The sequence below is a fragment of the Leuresthes tenuis genome, unplaced genomic scaffold (assembly GCF_036924035.1).
Source record: "Leuresthes tenuis unplaced genomic scaffold, fLeuTen1.0.hap1 SCAF_24, whole genome shotgun sequence".
Taxonomy (NCBI): domain Eukaryota; kingdom Metazoa; phylum Chordata; class Actinopteri; order Atheriniformes; family Atherinopsidae; genus Leuresthes; species Leuresthes tenuis.
In genome coordinates this window covers 8,496,458-8,511,495 of record NW_027325378.1, presented here as the reverse complement: position 1 = coordinate 8,511,495, position 15,038 = coordinate 8,496,458, and the positions used below count along the sequence as shown (strand labels likewise).

At 40.3% G+C, this 15,038-nt stretch overlaps 1 protein-coding gene across 3 annotated transcripts; it reads left to right on the top strand.

Moving 5' to 3' along the window:
• Positions 1-732: 732 nt before the first annotated feature.
• Positions 733-14,915, top strand: mynn (myoneurin). 3 transcript variants are annotated; one of them, XM_072378410.1, is made up of 10 exons: positions 733-761; positions 5,960-6,022; positions 6,595-6,664; positions 8,181-8,451; positions 8,539-9,485; positions 10,695-10,854; positions 11,486-11,664; positions 11,747-11,839; positions 12,442-12,567; positions 12,938-14,915. In XM_072378410.1, exons 4-10 carry the CDS (start codon positions 8,186-8,188, stop codon positions 13,360-13,362), a joined length of 2,196 nt encoding a protein of 731 aa, XP_072234511.1. In that variant the 5' UTR covers positions 733-761; positions 5,960-6,022; positions 6,595-6,664; positions 8,181-8,185; the 3' UTR covers positions 13,363-14,915. The 3 variants fall into 3 exon arrangements, with proteins under 3 accessions (XP_072234511.1, XP_072234510.1, XP_072234512.1); XM_072378409.1 differs by lacking the exons at positions 733-761; positions 5,960-6,022 and having other exon boundaries at positions 6,487-6,664; positions 8,184-8,451; XM_072378411.1 differs by lacking the exons at positions 733-761; positions 5,960-6,022 and having other exon boundaries at positions 6,487-6,664.
• The last annotated feature ends 123 nt before the right edge of the window (positions 14,916-15,038 follow it).

The window sequence follows — 15,038 nt, the reverse complement described above, 5'->3', positions numbered from 1 at the left end:
TTGGACTCTACCAAATGCAAGCAGAAAAGGGGGGGATACTGCACACTGACACCGCCTATTTAAAACCTTTTTTTAATTTTCTGATCGAAACCGTCGTCTTGAAAGCTGGACTGGAATTTTGTACAACTTATTAAAAGCTGGTAAAATTAAAAGAAACTGACTTTAACGTAACTGGACAAACATTGTCTTTTTTTCCACCCCTGTGATGGAAAAAAGACATGTGACAAAACATGAATATAGCTGTCTAAAATAAGAAATACAACCCCAGGCAAACAAATATGCATTCACAACTGTTGGATGATGTTTATTCTGCTTTTTTATTTGTTTAAAAAAAAACACATTATCTTGCAGTACAAAAAATGTAATAATGAACCAAAAACATCCCGGTTTGTATTTTGTTTCAGCTCCTCTGTCTTTTCTGACAGCCAGAATTATTTGAGGACAATTGTCTTGATCGGTCAGAATCACGTTCAAACTTTCTTGTATAACATTTACAGATCATATTGCAGGATGGAGCCTTGTCATTGACCATTTTCTTTCATTTTCCTCCACAAATTTGAACTCAGGTTGAGATCCAGACAGTTTGCTGGCCGTGTCATTTAGTTGATATGTCTGTGCTGAAGCAAAATTTGAACGCCTTTTGCTAGAGACGCATCATCCTCCTGAAACAGGACCTCAGCATCCCCGAACTTCCCTCTGATTGGTGGAATGAGAAAAGTGTCCAAAATGTCAAAGTGTCCACCTGTGAATTTAGGGCAGAGGTGATGTCTGCCATCCTCCTCTACATGGTACACCGTGCTATGAATAACTGGAACAGCCATCTGAACAGATACATTCAAATCTCTGCATTTCTCTATTTTATTTCAAACTCAAATCAAACTATGACAATAAAACATGATTTCAGTGCATAACCTACTTTATCTGATCAAGTTGAACAGGCTGCATCCTGAAGGTCATTTTTGCAGGTTTAAATACGACATCTTCACCCTCAGAAGTCACACTTATAACATTCTCAACAATTCTGCTTCTGCCAAGTCAAATAACACTTATGGCTCAAAAGCATCATAAAATGCAGAACTCAATCAGTTTACGGTTATCTTACAGCGGTTGAATTGATATCTTCAAACAGTACTCTGGTGGCAAAGGTGAAAGGAATCGCATCATGCTCCACTACACGATGGTCAAAGCAGGCTCTGTTCATCACGGTGCATCCAAACTATTCAAGTACACTATTTAGTTTGTAGCTTTTTTCCTCTTGTCACTTGTCCCTCAAGACTTAACATTTTCACACATAGATTAGACTGTTTTGCTACATAGTTCCACACATGTCTGTTTTGTCCTGATGCATTTGCTCTAGTTGTGTATGTTAGTATTTACACCTTTGACAGATGCGGAAATTATCAAAGGTCTTGTGGCTTCTGGCCTCATAATTCAGAATGACACGTTCACTGTCAACAAGAATGCCGTTCAATGCACGTTTGTCAGAAAAAAACTGCTTTTTTCAGTTCAAAATTCACATTGAATATAAACCTCGCTCATTTCAACGCATTTATGCACAACAATGATCATCTTTAAACGTTTATTACCTGCAAGTTCCAGCATCATCTGTCATGATCTGTGTTTTTGGTTCTGTATTTTGTTGTTTTGTTTTCTCTTATTCTGGTTGAGTCAATATTGCAGCTCGTGTTGGTTCCAGTTCTATTTTGCAGAGCCTGGTTCTCTGTGTTTTCTGTTAAGTTAGATCATTTATTTTTCTTGTGGTCTGCCCCTTTTTCTCCATCTCGGTTTTTACAGTTCCCTCACAGATATTGACTCCTGTGTCTTTGCATGTGTTTTCATTACTTTTGTGGTACTCTCCTTGAATCTCTCTGATCTTTTTGAAGGCGTTTCACAGTCCTTTCTTTTGTTTGACAGCTCTCTTGTTGGAGCCATGTTTTTTGTCAGTCAGTCAGGCCCAACAGCCCTCTCTTTCAACTGTAGACTAAAATTTGTGCCGGTATTTCTTTTAGAAATAGAAGTTCGATATTTTTATCAGTATCAGCAATCTCTTATGATAATTAAGTTGTTGTTTTTTAGGGTAAAATACCTTACATCCAGTCAATCTTGTTTTCTCTTTCTGTTCTGATGCAGCTAATAACAACTGGTTTCCTCCCCACAGCTATGACGCTCTGCGGCCTATTTACCCAGATTAAATCACATGTACCTGTTAGAAATGTGAAAATGCTGCACATGTGTGAGACAGTAAAACCGTATAAATCTCATATAAATGCTGCAAACACGATGCCAAACTTCCAGATGAAATGTTGACAGGATTATTGCAGTTATTACATGTTGCTGCCTTTTGAGGGCCGACATACAAACAGAGGTGAAGTTTAACCATATAATCAATCTGTCTAGAGCCCTGTGTTTATGTGAGAGAGGAGGAGGAATGAACGTGCAAGGGAGAAAGAAAGATAGTTCATGTTTTCAGAGTTACTTCAGCATCTTGTGTCTTATCTTTGGTTCTGTCTGTAATATTTGAGGGTGTGCACAGAGCAAACTACATTCAGGGTTGAAATCAGGTGTTACAATGGAAACTGACTGTACCAACTTCAGAAATACAAAGTTTACTGTTAAGAAGGAAATACAACCGGGAAGCTTTCTGGTATCTACACATTTTGGTTATTTCTGCCTTTTTCTAGAGCAAAACTACCCTTTTCTGAAAGGATTGCTGTGAACAGGCGAGCTGTGTCAAAAGCTGGCTCTTACTTACTTTTTTGTGAGACTGTCTGTTGTGTTGCACCAAAGTATTTCGATTCAGGATTCACTTTATTAGAATAAAATAGAGTAGAATAGAACAGAATAGAAATACTATTCATTCCAAACTGAGAAATCTCTTTGCAGTAGCAGTATATAAACAGTATCTACCATCAAGTAGTAGTATAAAGAAAAGTATAAAATTCAACCTCTAGAAAAACAATTACAAAATCAGATTCAAGTAAAAAATATCGTAAAGAACACAAGGAAGAATTAACTATTCAAAAAACAAAGTTTAAAGAAACACTACGGGAGCTGCGTCCGCAAACGGCCGACTGCACCAGCGGCATCTTATTATGAAACAACACAAACTTGAACAATTAAATCACGAGAAAAGAGTGTCTCTGTCACAAATCACAACACAGCAGGAAAATCTCACCTGATAAAATCAAAACAAGGACCTGTGAAGAGGTATATTTTGTGGGTTTTTTATATATATTTTTTATGCTTTTAGTTGTTGTATCTTGTGGAAAATAGTAAAAACCCTCTGAGGAGTCTGTGATTACATTTTCCACTGTTTCACACAGCTTCTTCCCACAGCTGAAAACAGGAGTCATTTTGGTTCTTTAGGACAGATCAGCCTCTAATTTGATACGCAGCCACGACTATCACTGCAGTTACACGGCTCTATTATCTTATATTCAAACACACTCCACTCTTAATAACCACCCACACACTAACAGACCCATCAGAGCCCTGAAGGTGTTCTTTATCTTTGCTGCACAACTCTGGGATCCATTATGTAAACACAATGAATGTCGCCACATTAGATGAGCACAGTGTGCACTTCTACAGTCGAAATAAACCTGAGGTGTGTTAACAGTCAGACAAAGACTGGAGCAGCAGCTACTCCCAGTTTAAGAGTCATCTGAGCTCCTCATTTGCATTTTCATCTGCTCAGAGCAGAAACATCACAGCTGCAGTGACTGATAACATGTCCATGCCGAATAATGCAAAAACAGGTGTGACACATACTGCTGATACAGCTCCTGAAATACACTTTCGAGGTACTATTACAACTGTTGTGAACGCGTCCAAGATATACGATGGGTATTCTTAGCCCTTTACATTTAAAATAATCAAGTCTTGTGTTGTTGTCAGTCTGAGGCTGTATTTACCTCATTTTAAGACCTGATTAAGGACCAGATTATTTTCTCTTATGTCCTGAAAACCTTGGAAGTGGAAGAGGATGAACTTACTTTTTAACATGACTGTTTTTCTTACATTTATACACTAATCAGTGACTAAATTACATAACTATCAAATATACTGATAATAAATAAGACTGATGTTTGCAGCCGTGCAGTTTTCCGATGGCGACCTAATGGCTAATATGTCACTACAAAGTTTCTGTATCTTAATCACTTGAAACACAAAGAAAACTTGGAAATTAATTAATACAAAATTAGAAATGAGCTTCTTAAAAGACTATAAACAGGACTGTAAGAGATACAGAGTAAAGGAGGAGCCACAATACTGTGTTAACCTTTAACCTACAAAAGTGAAACACAGGTTATGAACTCATTACATTTGTGGCTTTTCAAACCAAATAAATGAGGGCATAAAGTTAGATGCAGGTGAGTGTGGGGAAAGTACAAAGTGCCATAAACACATTAATGAAAATATAGCAGTCAGTCTTGTTTTTTTTAAATCTCATCGTTCAGCATCGTTAGCAACAGTTTGTTTGCATGTACAACTCCCGGATACAGGTGATGAAGGTATATACATCTGCAGATGTAAAAACACATTCAGATTCCAGAGAAGCCGAACAATCTGAACGCCACAGATCCTGCAGAGAAAAAAGCTGCTACACTACTCCTCCTGCAGGAGGTGAGGGGAGTGTTCCTCTGCTTCTATGGTGTAATGCTTTTAAGTGATGATCTGTTCTACTGTGTTGTTCACCAACAGCAGTTTTCAGGTGGTGTTAAATCACATATCTGACTGGTTTCAGGGTCAATGTCGGTACTGTACTTGTTCAATCAGCCCTTACAGAACCTGGAGGAGTTGTCTGACCTCCAAGTCTGGCTGATATACAAATGATGGTCCGTTATTTGGTCTCATGTGGGCTCTAATCTGTGGCAGTGTTCTCATGAAATGACATCAAAAGTTAGGCTGATTCAAGTTTCTTCATTTTTTTTTTTTTTTTGCTGGAACAATTTTGCCTTTAAGTCATAAACTTACATTTGTATAACAAGTTATGCTCATAATCAAAGAAATAAAAATAAACTGAGGAATTTCTCCTCTGGCACCAAAAGATCAATGGCAACGGATGTTTTTTACAGATGACTTTAAAATGATCTTCACATTATAAAAAATCGTGGTTGATTTTTTTTTTTACCCTATTGAACAATAAAAGGGGTTTTGCTCAAATTCAACATTAGTTTTGTTTAACTTTTCTAGGCTAACTGACCCTCACGTTTTAAAGTAGTGAGCCGATATACTTTCTCTTTATCTACTGTAACTAAGCAGTCATTTCCACATTATGTATACACCACCAACAAATATTTAACAAGACTAACCTTTTAATTAAAACTCATACGGGTGAAGTTGCTCAACAAATTGACAACAGTGAACAAAGAGTGGCTTCTCTGAGGAATCTATTTCCTATTAGGGAATCACGCTAAGCATATACACATTTCATACATTATAAGTCACACTAATATATGTTTATAGTAACACATGACTTAAAAATACAAGAACATGTTCCAAAAAAGATTTATAATTTTAAGTGTACAACTGTGTTTTGCACGAAATGTATGATCATGATACCTTCTCCTAAGCAGTCTCTTTACAAAACATGAAAGACCATAAAACATTACAATAAACTAACAATAAACAAATTACTGTTTGGTTATCATCTTTACCACCTTTAGACTTTGCTAGATTGTTCAAAATACCAAATAAAGATTTAATTGACCAAAAAACATTGTCATATTTTGGTTCTAATCAATGATCATTTAAAATGATAAAATTGGTATGCACTATTTGATTTACCAATTTTTGACCGCGATCAAAATATAGTCAATTTTAACATAAAATCACAGATTTAATCTTTGTTCTCCGCTCTATGGACTGTAAGTGAAAAATAATCACACCGTTTTGCAGTCTGTTGTCGAGGCAGGACGGTACTCATCTTGCCTGAACCTATCATCTTTGATCAAAGGCGACGTCTCGCGAGAACGCCTACGTCACGTGGATAATGGCCGAAGATCGCGGATATTAGAAGGTACTTTTCAGCTTTTATTTACTTTACTGTGGCTTCATAGCGAGCGAATGCATTGAATATAATTAAATTGACCACACACTTGCACGACTTATTGTAGAAATAACCCTAATTCTTATATTTTGTGGTCGCTCACGTCGACCCCGCTTGTACAAACCGCCAAACCTTCGAAATAAGAGCACAATGTTTTCCGCGCTTTTTATCAATACAAAAATAGTTAGCTTTAGCCTCGCAACTCATCCGCTCTGGTCAGACACTTATGAGACATACTCGTTTCGATGTTGGCTTGTACAGCATGTAAAGCTTTATTAAATCCGTGTGAAACAACAACCAACCAGCAGAGGTCATTTTAACTGATCTACGACACTGTTGTTAGCTTTAGCTTTAGCCGAAGGCCTGTTCAGGAAGCAGGCGGGAGCTTTTATTTTCCAAAATTGCTTCTTCATCTCACCTGTCAAAGATGCTGAGTTATATCTGTCCTTAAGCGTTTATGATGATAGAAAAATGTCAATTAGACAGTTGATAGTACCATGGCTTTGACTTATTTTCTGTTTGTCCCAAATTGTCGCCAACAGAGGAATCTACTAACTCCAATTTAAAGAGGCGGTGAAGCTGTGACTCTTCAGCAGCAGTATACTACTGAGAGTAAGTTTTTATGTTATTATTAATTCTTTTAGTCCGAGAAAATAATAATGGTGTTTGGGGCTTTCGTGAATTTTCATATTTAAATTATTTCAAGCATTGAAATTAACTCAGTTATGTACTGAACACTTTTCAGTAAATATTTTAAGTCATAAAAGGTACAAATGTGCTTTATTCATATTGTCAACAAGTACCTATGTGAGACCCAACAACAAAGCTGTGCATCAAAACCTGGTATTTTTTTTAATTCCTGAGCCACAGTTAAAACCATATAGTAATGTGAAAAAGAAAGTACACTTTCTTTCAGTTCGAAGGTAAATCATCTGGTTCTCATCTGATCCAAGGAGGAAAGACATCAGCAATAACCTTAAAGAAGCAATTGTTGCTGCCCATCAATCTGGGACCGGTTATAAGGCCATTTCCAAACTATTTAGAGTCCACCATTCTACAGAGAGAAAGACAAGTGGAAAACATTCAAGTCAGCTGTCAATCTTCCCAGGAGTGGACAGCAAGTTCACCCGAAGGTCAAAAACCCAAGAGCTACATCTCAGACTCTACAGGCCTCAGTTAGCATGTTAAAGGTTAAAGTTCATGACAGCACAATTAGAAAAAGACTGAACAAGTATGGCTTGTTTGGATTGTAGGGTTGTAGGAGAAGGAAAGAAGAGTTGGGCCAAAATTTGTTGCCAAAACAACTATGTCAGAGACTGATAACGTCACACAGAAAATCATTACTTCAACTTATTGCTGCTAAAGGTGGTTCTACGAGCTGTTGGATCGAAGTATGGATGGAAGTATGGTTTGTTTGGAAGGGTTGCAGGAGAAAGCCTCTTCTCTCTTAAAAAAAAACAAAAAAAAAACATGGCAGCACAGCTGAAAAAGAAAAGATTCAAGGTGTTGCAATGATCCAGTGGTGGAGCGCTGATGATCTGGGCTTGTTCTGCAGCCACAGGACCTGGGCACCTTGCAGTCATTGAGACCACCATGAACTCCTCTGGATACCAAAGTATTCTAGAGTCAAATGTGAGGACATCTGTCCGACAGCTAAAGCTTGGCTGAAACTGGGTCATCAACAGGACAATGATCCCAAACACAGCAGCAAATCTACAACAGAATGTCTGAAAAAGAAAAGAATCATGGTGTTGCAATGGTCCAGTCAAAGTCCAGACCTCAACCTGACTGAAATGCTGTGGTGGGACCTTAAGAGAGCTGTGCATGAACCAATGCTGCAAACCTCAATGAACTGAAGCAATGTTGGAAAGAAGAGTTTGCCAAACGTCCTCCAGAACCATGTGAGATACTGATAACATCAGCAAACATCAGTATCTCACAAAAACTTCTACAAAAACTTGATCCTTTAAGGGACTCATACATTTATGGAGAAGTTGTTAGTTATGATTTTTATCTACTATTATACTGTGTAATGTCAGAAATGTCTCATACATGTTATTGCAAGCCACACGCTCACTCAGAAAGAGTTGTTTCATTGATGTTCACTGGGCTTTCCCTTGTTTGCCAGCAGTGATGGCTCATGTCTCCAACCATGGGAAGCTGCTGTTGCAGCGCCTACATCAGCAGCGGGAGATGGACTTCCTGTGTGATATAACCATAATGGTGAAAGACGTGGAGTTCAGAGCTCACCGCAACATTCTAGCTGCCTTCAGCAACTATTTCTCCTCCCAGGCTGAAAAGGGTCAAGAGGTCACAACTCTGGACCCTGATAAAGTCAGCCGGTACTCTCTGGAGAAGCTTCTGGAGTTTATCTACACCGGACAGATGAATCTCAGCAGGTAGAAAAATACACTGAATTATGACAGATTGGGGTGTTTTTTTCCATCAGCTCATGGAGGATTTAAATGTTTTTTTTCTGGTTTCAGCACCAGACAAGCAGCTGTGCGACGAGCGGCTGTGTTTCTTGGAATGTCTGAGGCTACAAAGTATCTGGAGGAAATCCTACATTGGTCTGAGCCCAGTGAAACGTCCCAGTCAGAGGTGGATAAAGAGGCTGGTCTGTCTCCGCCCAGTCCTGGTTCTGCTGGCAGCCCCAGTTCCCCGCTTCCCCTGTCTATTGTCTCTGTGACAGGAGACTGGCATGAACGGGAGGGGGATGGCAAAGACCAGGATTATGACCCCGGAGATGTAGATGTGGAATACGGAGACAGAAGCGATGACGAGTACACCCCCACGCTGAGGAGTGTTGGTAGAGGGATAGGCAGGAAGAGAGGTAGAGGACGGAAGAGTTTCAGCGGCGAGCAGGTGGACCAGAGCAGCTCAGCCGACGGCGCTCCCAAAACCTACAGGGGCAGAGGGAGGGGCAGAGGGAGGGGCAGGGGGAGAGGAAGAGGCGGGTTGAGAAGTGAAGAAGATCTGTGTGTGGGCGACTCTGACACGAGTGTGAAGGACTTTGGAGACACCTCTGCAGACTGGAGCCCCTCACGGGAGGACGAGCCGCCAGTCAAGAAGCCTCGGCTGAGCGGAGGAGAGGGGAGGAGAGGACGAGGCCGGGGGAGGGGGAGGGGGAGAGGCAGAGGTAGGGGGAGAGGAAGGGGCCGTGGCAGAAGGAAGGTTGAGGAGGAAGAGGAAGAGGAGAGTGGCGGGATGGGGGCAGATGATGAGGAGGAAGGTGAAGCCGGGGAGCAGGATCCGTCTGAACTGGACGAGCTGTCGCTGACGTGCACCGAATGTGGCAAAACGTTCAAAGATGTGAGCAGCCTGCGGCGACACGAGAAAATCCACAAGGGGCTGAAGCCATTTTCCTGCATCTTCTGCTCCAAGACCTTCAGACAAGCCACGCAGCTGAAAACACACCTGCGCATACACACAGGTGAGCCCAGTCGGATGTGAAGAGGCTGAGGGTTGGTTCCTCTCTCACATTTTGGATGTGATGAGGCTACAGAAGCCAAGTTTATCTGTCAGTTGAGTTTAGTCTTTAAAAAGAGAAAACGGACCGTCAAACTTCCTCTCAACAGCAAATATGTGTGTGCGTGTGTGTGTGTGAGCAGAGAGCACGAGCCGGGATTTCAGTGTTGGGTTCTGGCTGATAAATGCATGATTTGAAGATATAAAATGAATGAGTCAAAAACACCTTATTTATGTAATCATTGTGTTAATTTGTCAAGCTGTGCGTTGAAAATAATGACTTAGTACTGATTAGCCAGAAGTATGGCTGAGATATTTTGACATGAGGTAAGACAAGCGTCTGTGAATATGAGGGCTGCATTCCATTTAGAGGAAGTTCTCCTTTTGCGCGTGTTCTACAACTAACCAGCACACACAGGATCAGAAGTTGATACACCTTAAATTAGCATCATAAGTATTCGTTGATATATCAAAAATCATATCATCATCATATTCTGCCATATTTTTGCACATAACATGTTTTCTTAATATCATAACCCCAGCGTGAAGGTATTTCTCCCAAATCATCCAGAATCTCATGAAATAAGGTAGCTAAAGAAAAACTCTTAAAGACCTTCAGAAAGCCCGGAGAACTGTTGCTCAAGACCACTTTGAAGGATTAGAAGAAAATCTGGCTGCTCAGAAGGAAAATGTAAAGAAATGAGGGCTGGATTAAGACTATTTAGGTACTTTAAAATGTCACAAACATGAGACAATACAGGTTGTGTGTAGCCAAAAGTTTCAAGACATTAAACTTTCTGTTGGTTGAAGCTACCAATTATAGCATCATACAGGTAAATGAGATACTGCCAAAGCTTTTTGAGCCTCAGTTGATGATCTTTAAGTTATATTTAAATGTTTTCTTGATGTAACGTTTTAAATGTCTTCTCGGTGGTTATAAAAAGTCTTGAATTTGATCTGTGGAGGTCTGGTCTGTGTTTGTCAGCTGGACCTTTCTGTTCTTTACATCAGTTTCTTGGGAAAAGCTTCCAATCCATCAGCTGACATATCAAACAAAACGCAGGTCACAGGGCAGCTGATGCTCAGTGAACACAGTTCTCACAGTTTCCCTGGTCCTATTCACCAGTAGGGCTCAACTTTCTGTGTCTGGCTCTGTCTGTGGCGTCGTTTGCAGGCGAGAAGCCGTTCAGTTGCAGCGACTGTGACAAGTGTTTCGCTCAGAAGTGTCAGCTGGTTGCTCACCGCCGGATGCACCATGGAGAGGAGAAGCCCTACACCTGCGACCGCTGTGGGTTCAAGTTCGCTACGTCATCCAACTACAAAATACACATCAGGTATGCAGCTGCGATGTGCCGTCCAATAACTCACCAAACAACCAACTTCAGCTGACTTGTATCTTGTTGGAGTTGGACAGTTTTACCGTCATGGCATTAAAGTGTCGACTAACATCAAGAACTTTTACTTAAATGAACGTCTTTAGAGGCAATTTGTTGTGTAGATTGAATATGTCTGGTGATCAAACAACCTCAGTGTATCCAGTCATTCTGAAATACGTGGACAAAAACAACATATTTACAGCAGATTTACTGTTTTTTTACAGTTTACTGTTCACAGAGACATGTATAATCACTGGTCTTATTTATTTAACATCAGGGTGGGCAGGGACCAAAGTAACAAGAAAAGAAAACAAGTCGGGAAGCCACATGAAAGATGACAAAAAGCCAAAAGTAGGCAAATTCAAAAGAAAGGTGACGCTCCTAAAGAGCACAAAGCCATAAGTTGAACACTGCTGATGGGAACTGGGAAGTCTGTCTGTTGCTTTTGGTTGTTTGCAACAGGAAGGAGATTAATTTTCCCCTTGAGTCCGAACAGGCTCTTGTTACCGTAAATGCTGAAAGAAAACACACCTATGCTTCTGTTCCTCTTTATCCTGAGGCTGTTTTCCTCTTTGTTTGTTTCCTCCAGGCTGCACAGCGGGGAGAAGCCGTACGTCTGTGACATCTGTGGTCAGGCGTTCGCTCAGTCCAGCACTCTGACGTACCACAAACGGCGGCACACCGGAGAGAAACCGTACCAGTGCGATCTGTGCGGCATGTCCTTCTCCGTTTCCTCCTCTCTCATCGCACATGCGCGAAAACACACAGGTGAGAGCCAGGGTTATTGATCCGCAGAAGGTATTTGGTGTGCGGATGAGAAGATTTAACAGCCCAAACTTTTGTGTTTCAGGCGAGACTCCGTACAAATGTTCACAAACAAATTGTGATGCAAAATTTGTCACATCTTCCGAACTGAAGAAACACATGCGGCGACTTCACCCCGGTGAGTCAAGAAGTTTGTTGTCATGTTTCAGAGACTTGATTACATCAGAGTTGAGGTTTAGATAATCAGAAAAGTGGCTTCATAGAGTGGCCTTGATATGGTGAAGATTTCTCTAATATCATACAGAAGTCCACCGTTACGTTTGCTCAGCCAGTTTCTGACATCTTCAATGACATGTGTCTTCTTGAGTTAAAGCCCTTAATCGTGGTCCTGTGATGTTGACATGAGTTGGGTTTTTTATGTTAAATAAGGTAGAAAAAGCTCAACTTCACAGAAAAAACGTGCAGATTAAAATATGTGCTTTGTTTTAATTTCTCTTTCAGCTCATTTTCTCCTTTGTTACACAACTATCTCTCACAGCTTTTCAGATTAAGTGCAGAGTCTAAAATGTGCTCCGTTAACTTCACATTTAAACGATATTAAGACCCATTTATTGAGATGGGACCTTGAAGCTAGCAACAACCCTCCTTGCTGAGCTCTTTGCACAACTGGTTCAAACTAAAGTGTCTCAAATAATTCAGTAACAATCTAAAAAACAAAGAGGAAATGTTTGATCATTTGCGAGGATTTACAAAGTTTGTTCACGGTGATTCTTTGTGCAGATGGAAACTCAGGTGTGCAGTGCCTGCTGTGTGGAAACCGATTCGCCAGCGTGAAGAACATGATCAAACACCAGGAGAAGGCTCACGCTGAAGAGGTGCGGCAGCACAAGGAGCGGGCCCGAGCTGGTGAGCTGTTTTAATGATTTAATTTAACAGATTCATTTTCTCTCCGAGGAAATTCACAACTTCTTTTCTGTTCCACATTTCAATTAAAGAACCATCAAACATTTTAGATGTTGATGGATTTCTGTGTCCTCTTCATATATCCTTATGGAAACATTTCAGTTAGACCCTAAAGTTGGAAGGGAGTTTTCTCACCAGATGTGAATATCCAGGTTATGTTCTAGTTTTTTTGTAAAGTGTTTCACTTTAAGCACTAAAAAGAATGGGAATGAGAGTCTCTGAAGATCACACCAAACTCTGCTTTTTGCTCCTTTTGCTTCAAATGCGCATTTCAGATGTTGTTTCTCTGTCTAAACTACGTGTTCCTCCGCAGTCGTCCTTCTTGCTTCCAGTCATCCTGTGGCTTTTGTCCAGAGTAAACTCTCCCAGGAAAACAAAGGCTTGGTTTCCATCCCTGAAGGCGAGCCGCCCAACCCTGAACCGGCCACCCCCAACCCCAAAGCCACACCACCGTCCGCAGCCTCCTCTGACGCCACCACCACTGAAGTGGACAACACAAGCAGCACCACCGCTGATACTAGTATCATTCAGGACTTTAAGACAGAGCCCAGCCATCTCCCTCTGTCCACCACCGACCAGGTGACCTTCGAAGCCGACCAGGAGCAGACCATCAACTCAGACACCCTCCACGCTCTGGTGGAGCAGCTGCGGCCGCAGGCCTCGCCTGCCCAAGACCTGGAGCAGATAGTCATCATCAGGACGGTGGACACCACCGAGAACAACCCCCCTCAGCAGTGATGATCTTCACTTTTTAACGTGCGCTCTACAGTCGGCCCCCGTTTGGAATAAATTCAGTTCACACATTCAGGCTAATGTAAAGTACACTTTGCTAACGTCTAATCTTGAATTTTAGGTATAATTAAGTACAGCTCGGGCTGTGGTTTTATAGTTTTGTCCGTTTCTATCTGCAGGACTTAAAGGAAAAAAAAAAAAAGAAAAAAGGTGAGAAAACACAAGCAGTTTGGTCAGAAGCTTCCAAGTTGGACGAATGGTAAAATTATTCCAAAAATAGTCAGTTTACAGTTTACTCACCACATTGTGCTTTGGTTCAACCCTCTGCAGCAGGGCTCCAATTTACAGTTATATTCTTTTTTAAGTAGTACGTTTCTAAACTGATCTGCTCATTTCATATTTGATTAAGTGTCAAAACGTAGTTTTTAAACCAAAACTATGTCTTAACTCTTTTCTCCCTGTTATTCCAAAGTTAAACAGTTTAATGGAAAAGCAAAGAAATGCAGAAACTGCTTAAAACACACTGCTGAAATGACTGGTTACTAAAACATTTGTCCTTCTATCTACTGACCCTTTCAGCCCCGAGGTGCAAACATTTCTATTTTTACAATGATACTTCAGATATCTCATCTCCAAATAAACTAGTTGAAATATTTTTGGATCTTATATTTGTCACTGAAAAGTTTTGTTTTCTTAATTAACCAATAATTTTTTGTCTCGAAAAATGTGGAAAATAGAAAATAAGATGTGTGTATGTTTTCATTTTACCATCATGTGCTACAAAAAAAGGCCACTCTGGAAAAAAAATAATGGCTTTTGATTTTTTTTTATGTCGATCCATTAAACAAGTACTCGTTTTGGCACTAACTTGGATAAACTTTCTTGTCATACTGCCATGACATAACATTCAGTTTCTACAGATTCAGCTCAGATACCACCAAAGACAAGAAAACTCAAGAAAAGCAGTGTTTAATGTACGATTATGCTACATTTACTTTATATTTACTGTAGGATTTAGGATCAAAGCTACAAAAATAAGCCCTGAGTTGTGAAAGACTCCCAAAGAGACGACAGGATGGGTAAACATGACTCAGACTGCCATCCCTGCATTTCTCTTCCAACATCTATTCTAAACACCACTGATGGTTTTATTATGTTGTTCAAACGTTTCTGTCTTCAACACTGATTTGTGGCTGCAGCTACTTGCTGTTACGGCTTACTCGTGTGGAATAACTGATGATTTACTGTAGTCAATAGGAGCCTTACAATCACGACGAGCTGTGTGTGTTTTTTTTTTTATTTATCTAAATAGTGAATGCTGAATGTGACGGCGGCTTCGTAGATCTTAACGCTGAGCTGTTGTACTCGCGGCCATGTTTTTTAAACTCATGTTTTGGTGTTCGAGTCTGAAAACTGCTGTACATGAAGCATTTCTGTTAGCTTGAAAGTAGTTGTTCATTTCGTGCTTTTTACTTTCACAGATATAAGCATTACATGTACAAGTTCACAATTGTGTAAAATTGTACAACGGAGCAGGAAAATAAAGACCAAAAAAAAGGGACAGATATCTGTGTTTTGCGGGTAATTTTGAAGAACATTTCCTTCAGCATCAAATTAATTTAAATTCGCTGAATCCTGCTGTGAAAACAGTTCAGGAGTGATAATTCACTGAATGTATTTCT

What these genes read in the sequence shown, in the direction of transcription:
- mynn (XM_072378409.1), top strand. An exon ending in CATGCGGCGACTTCACCCCG is followed by an intron (nt 11,840 to 12,441) that starts GTGAGTCAAGAA and finishes TTCTTTGTGCAG; the next exon opens with ATGGAAACTCAGGTGTGCAG. An exon ending in CAAGGAGCGGGCCCGAGCTG is followed by an intron (nt 12,568 to 12,937) that starts GTGAGCTGTTTT and finishes GTTCCTCCGCAG; the next exon opens with TCGTCCTTCTTGCTTCCAGT.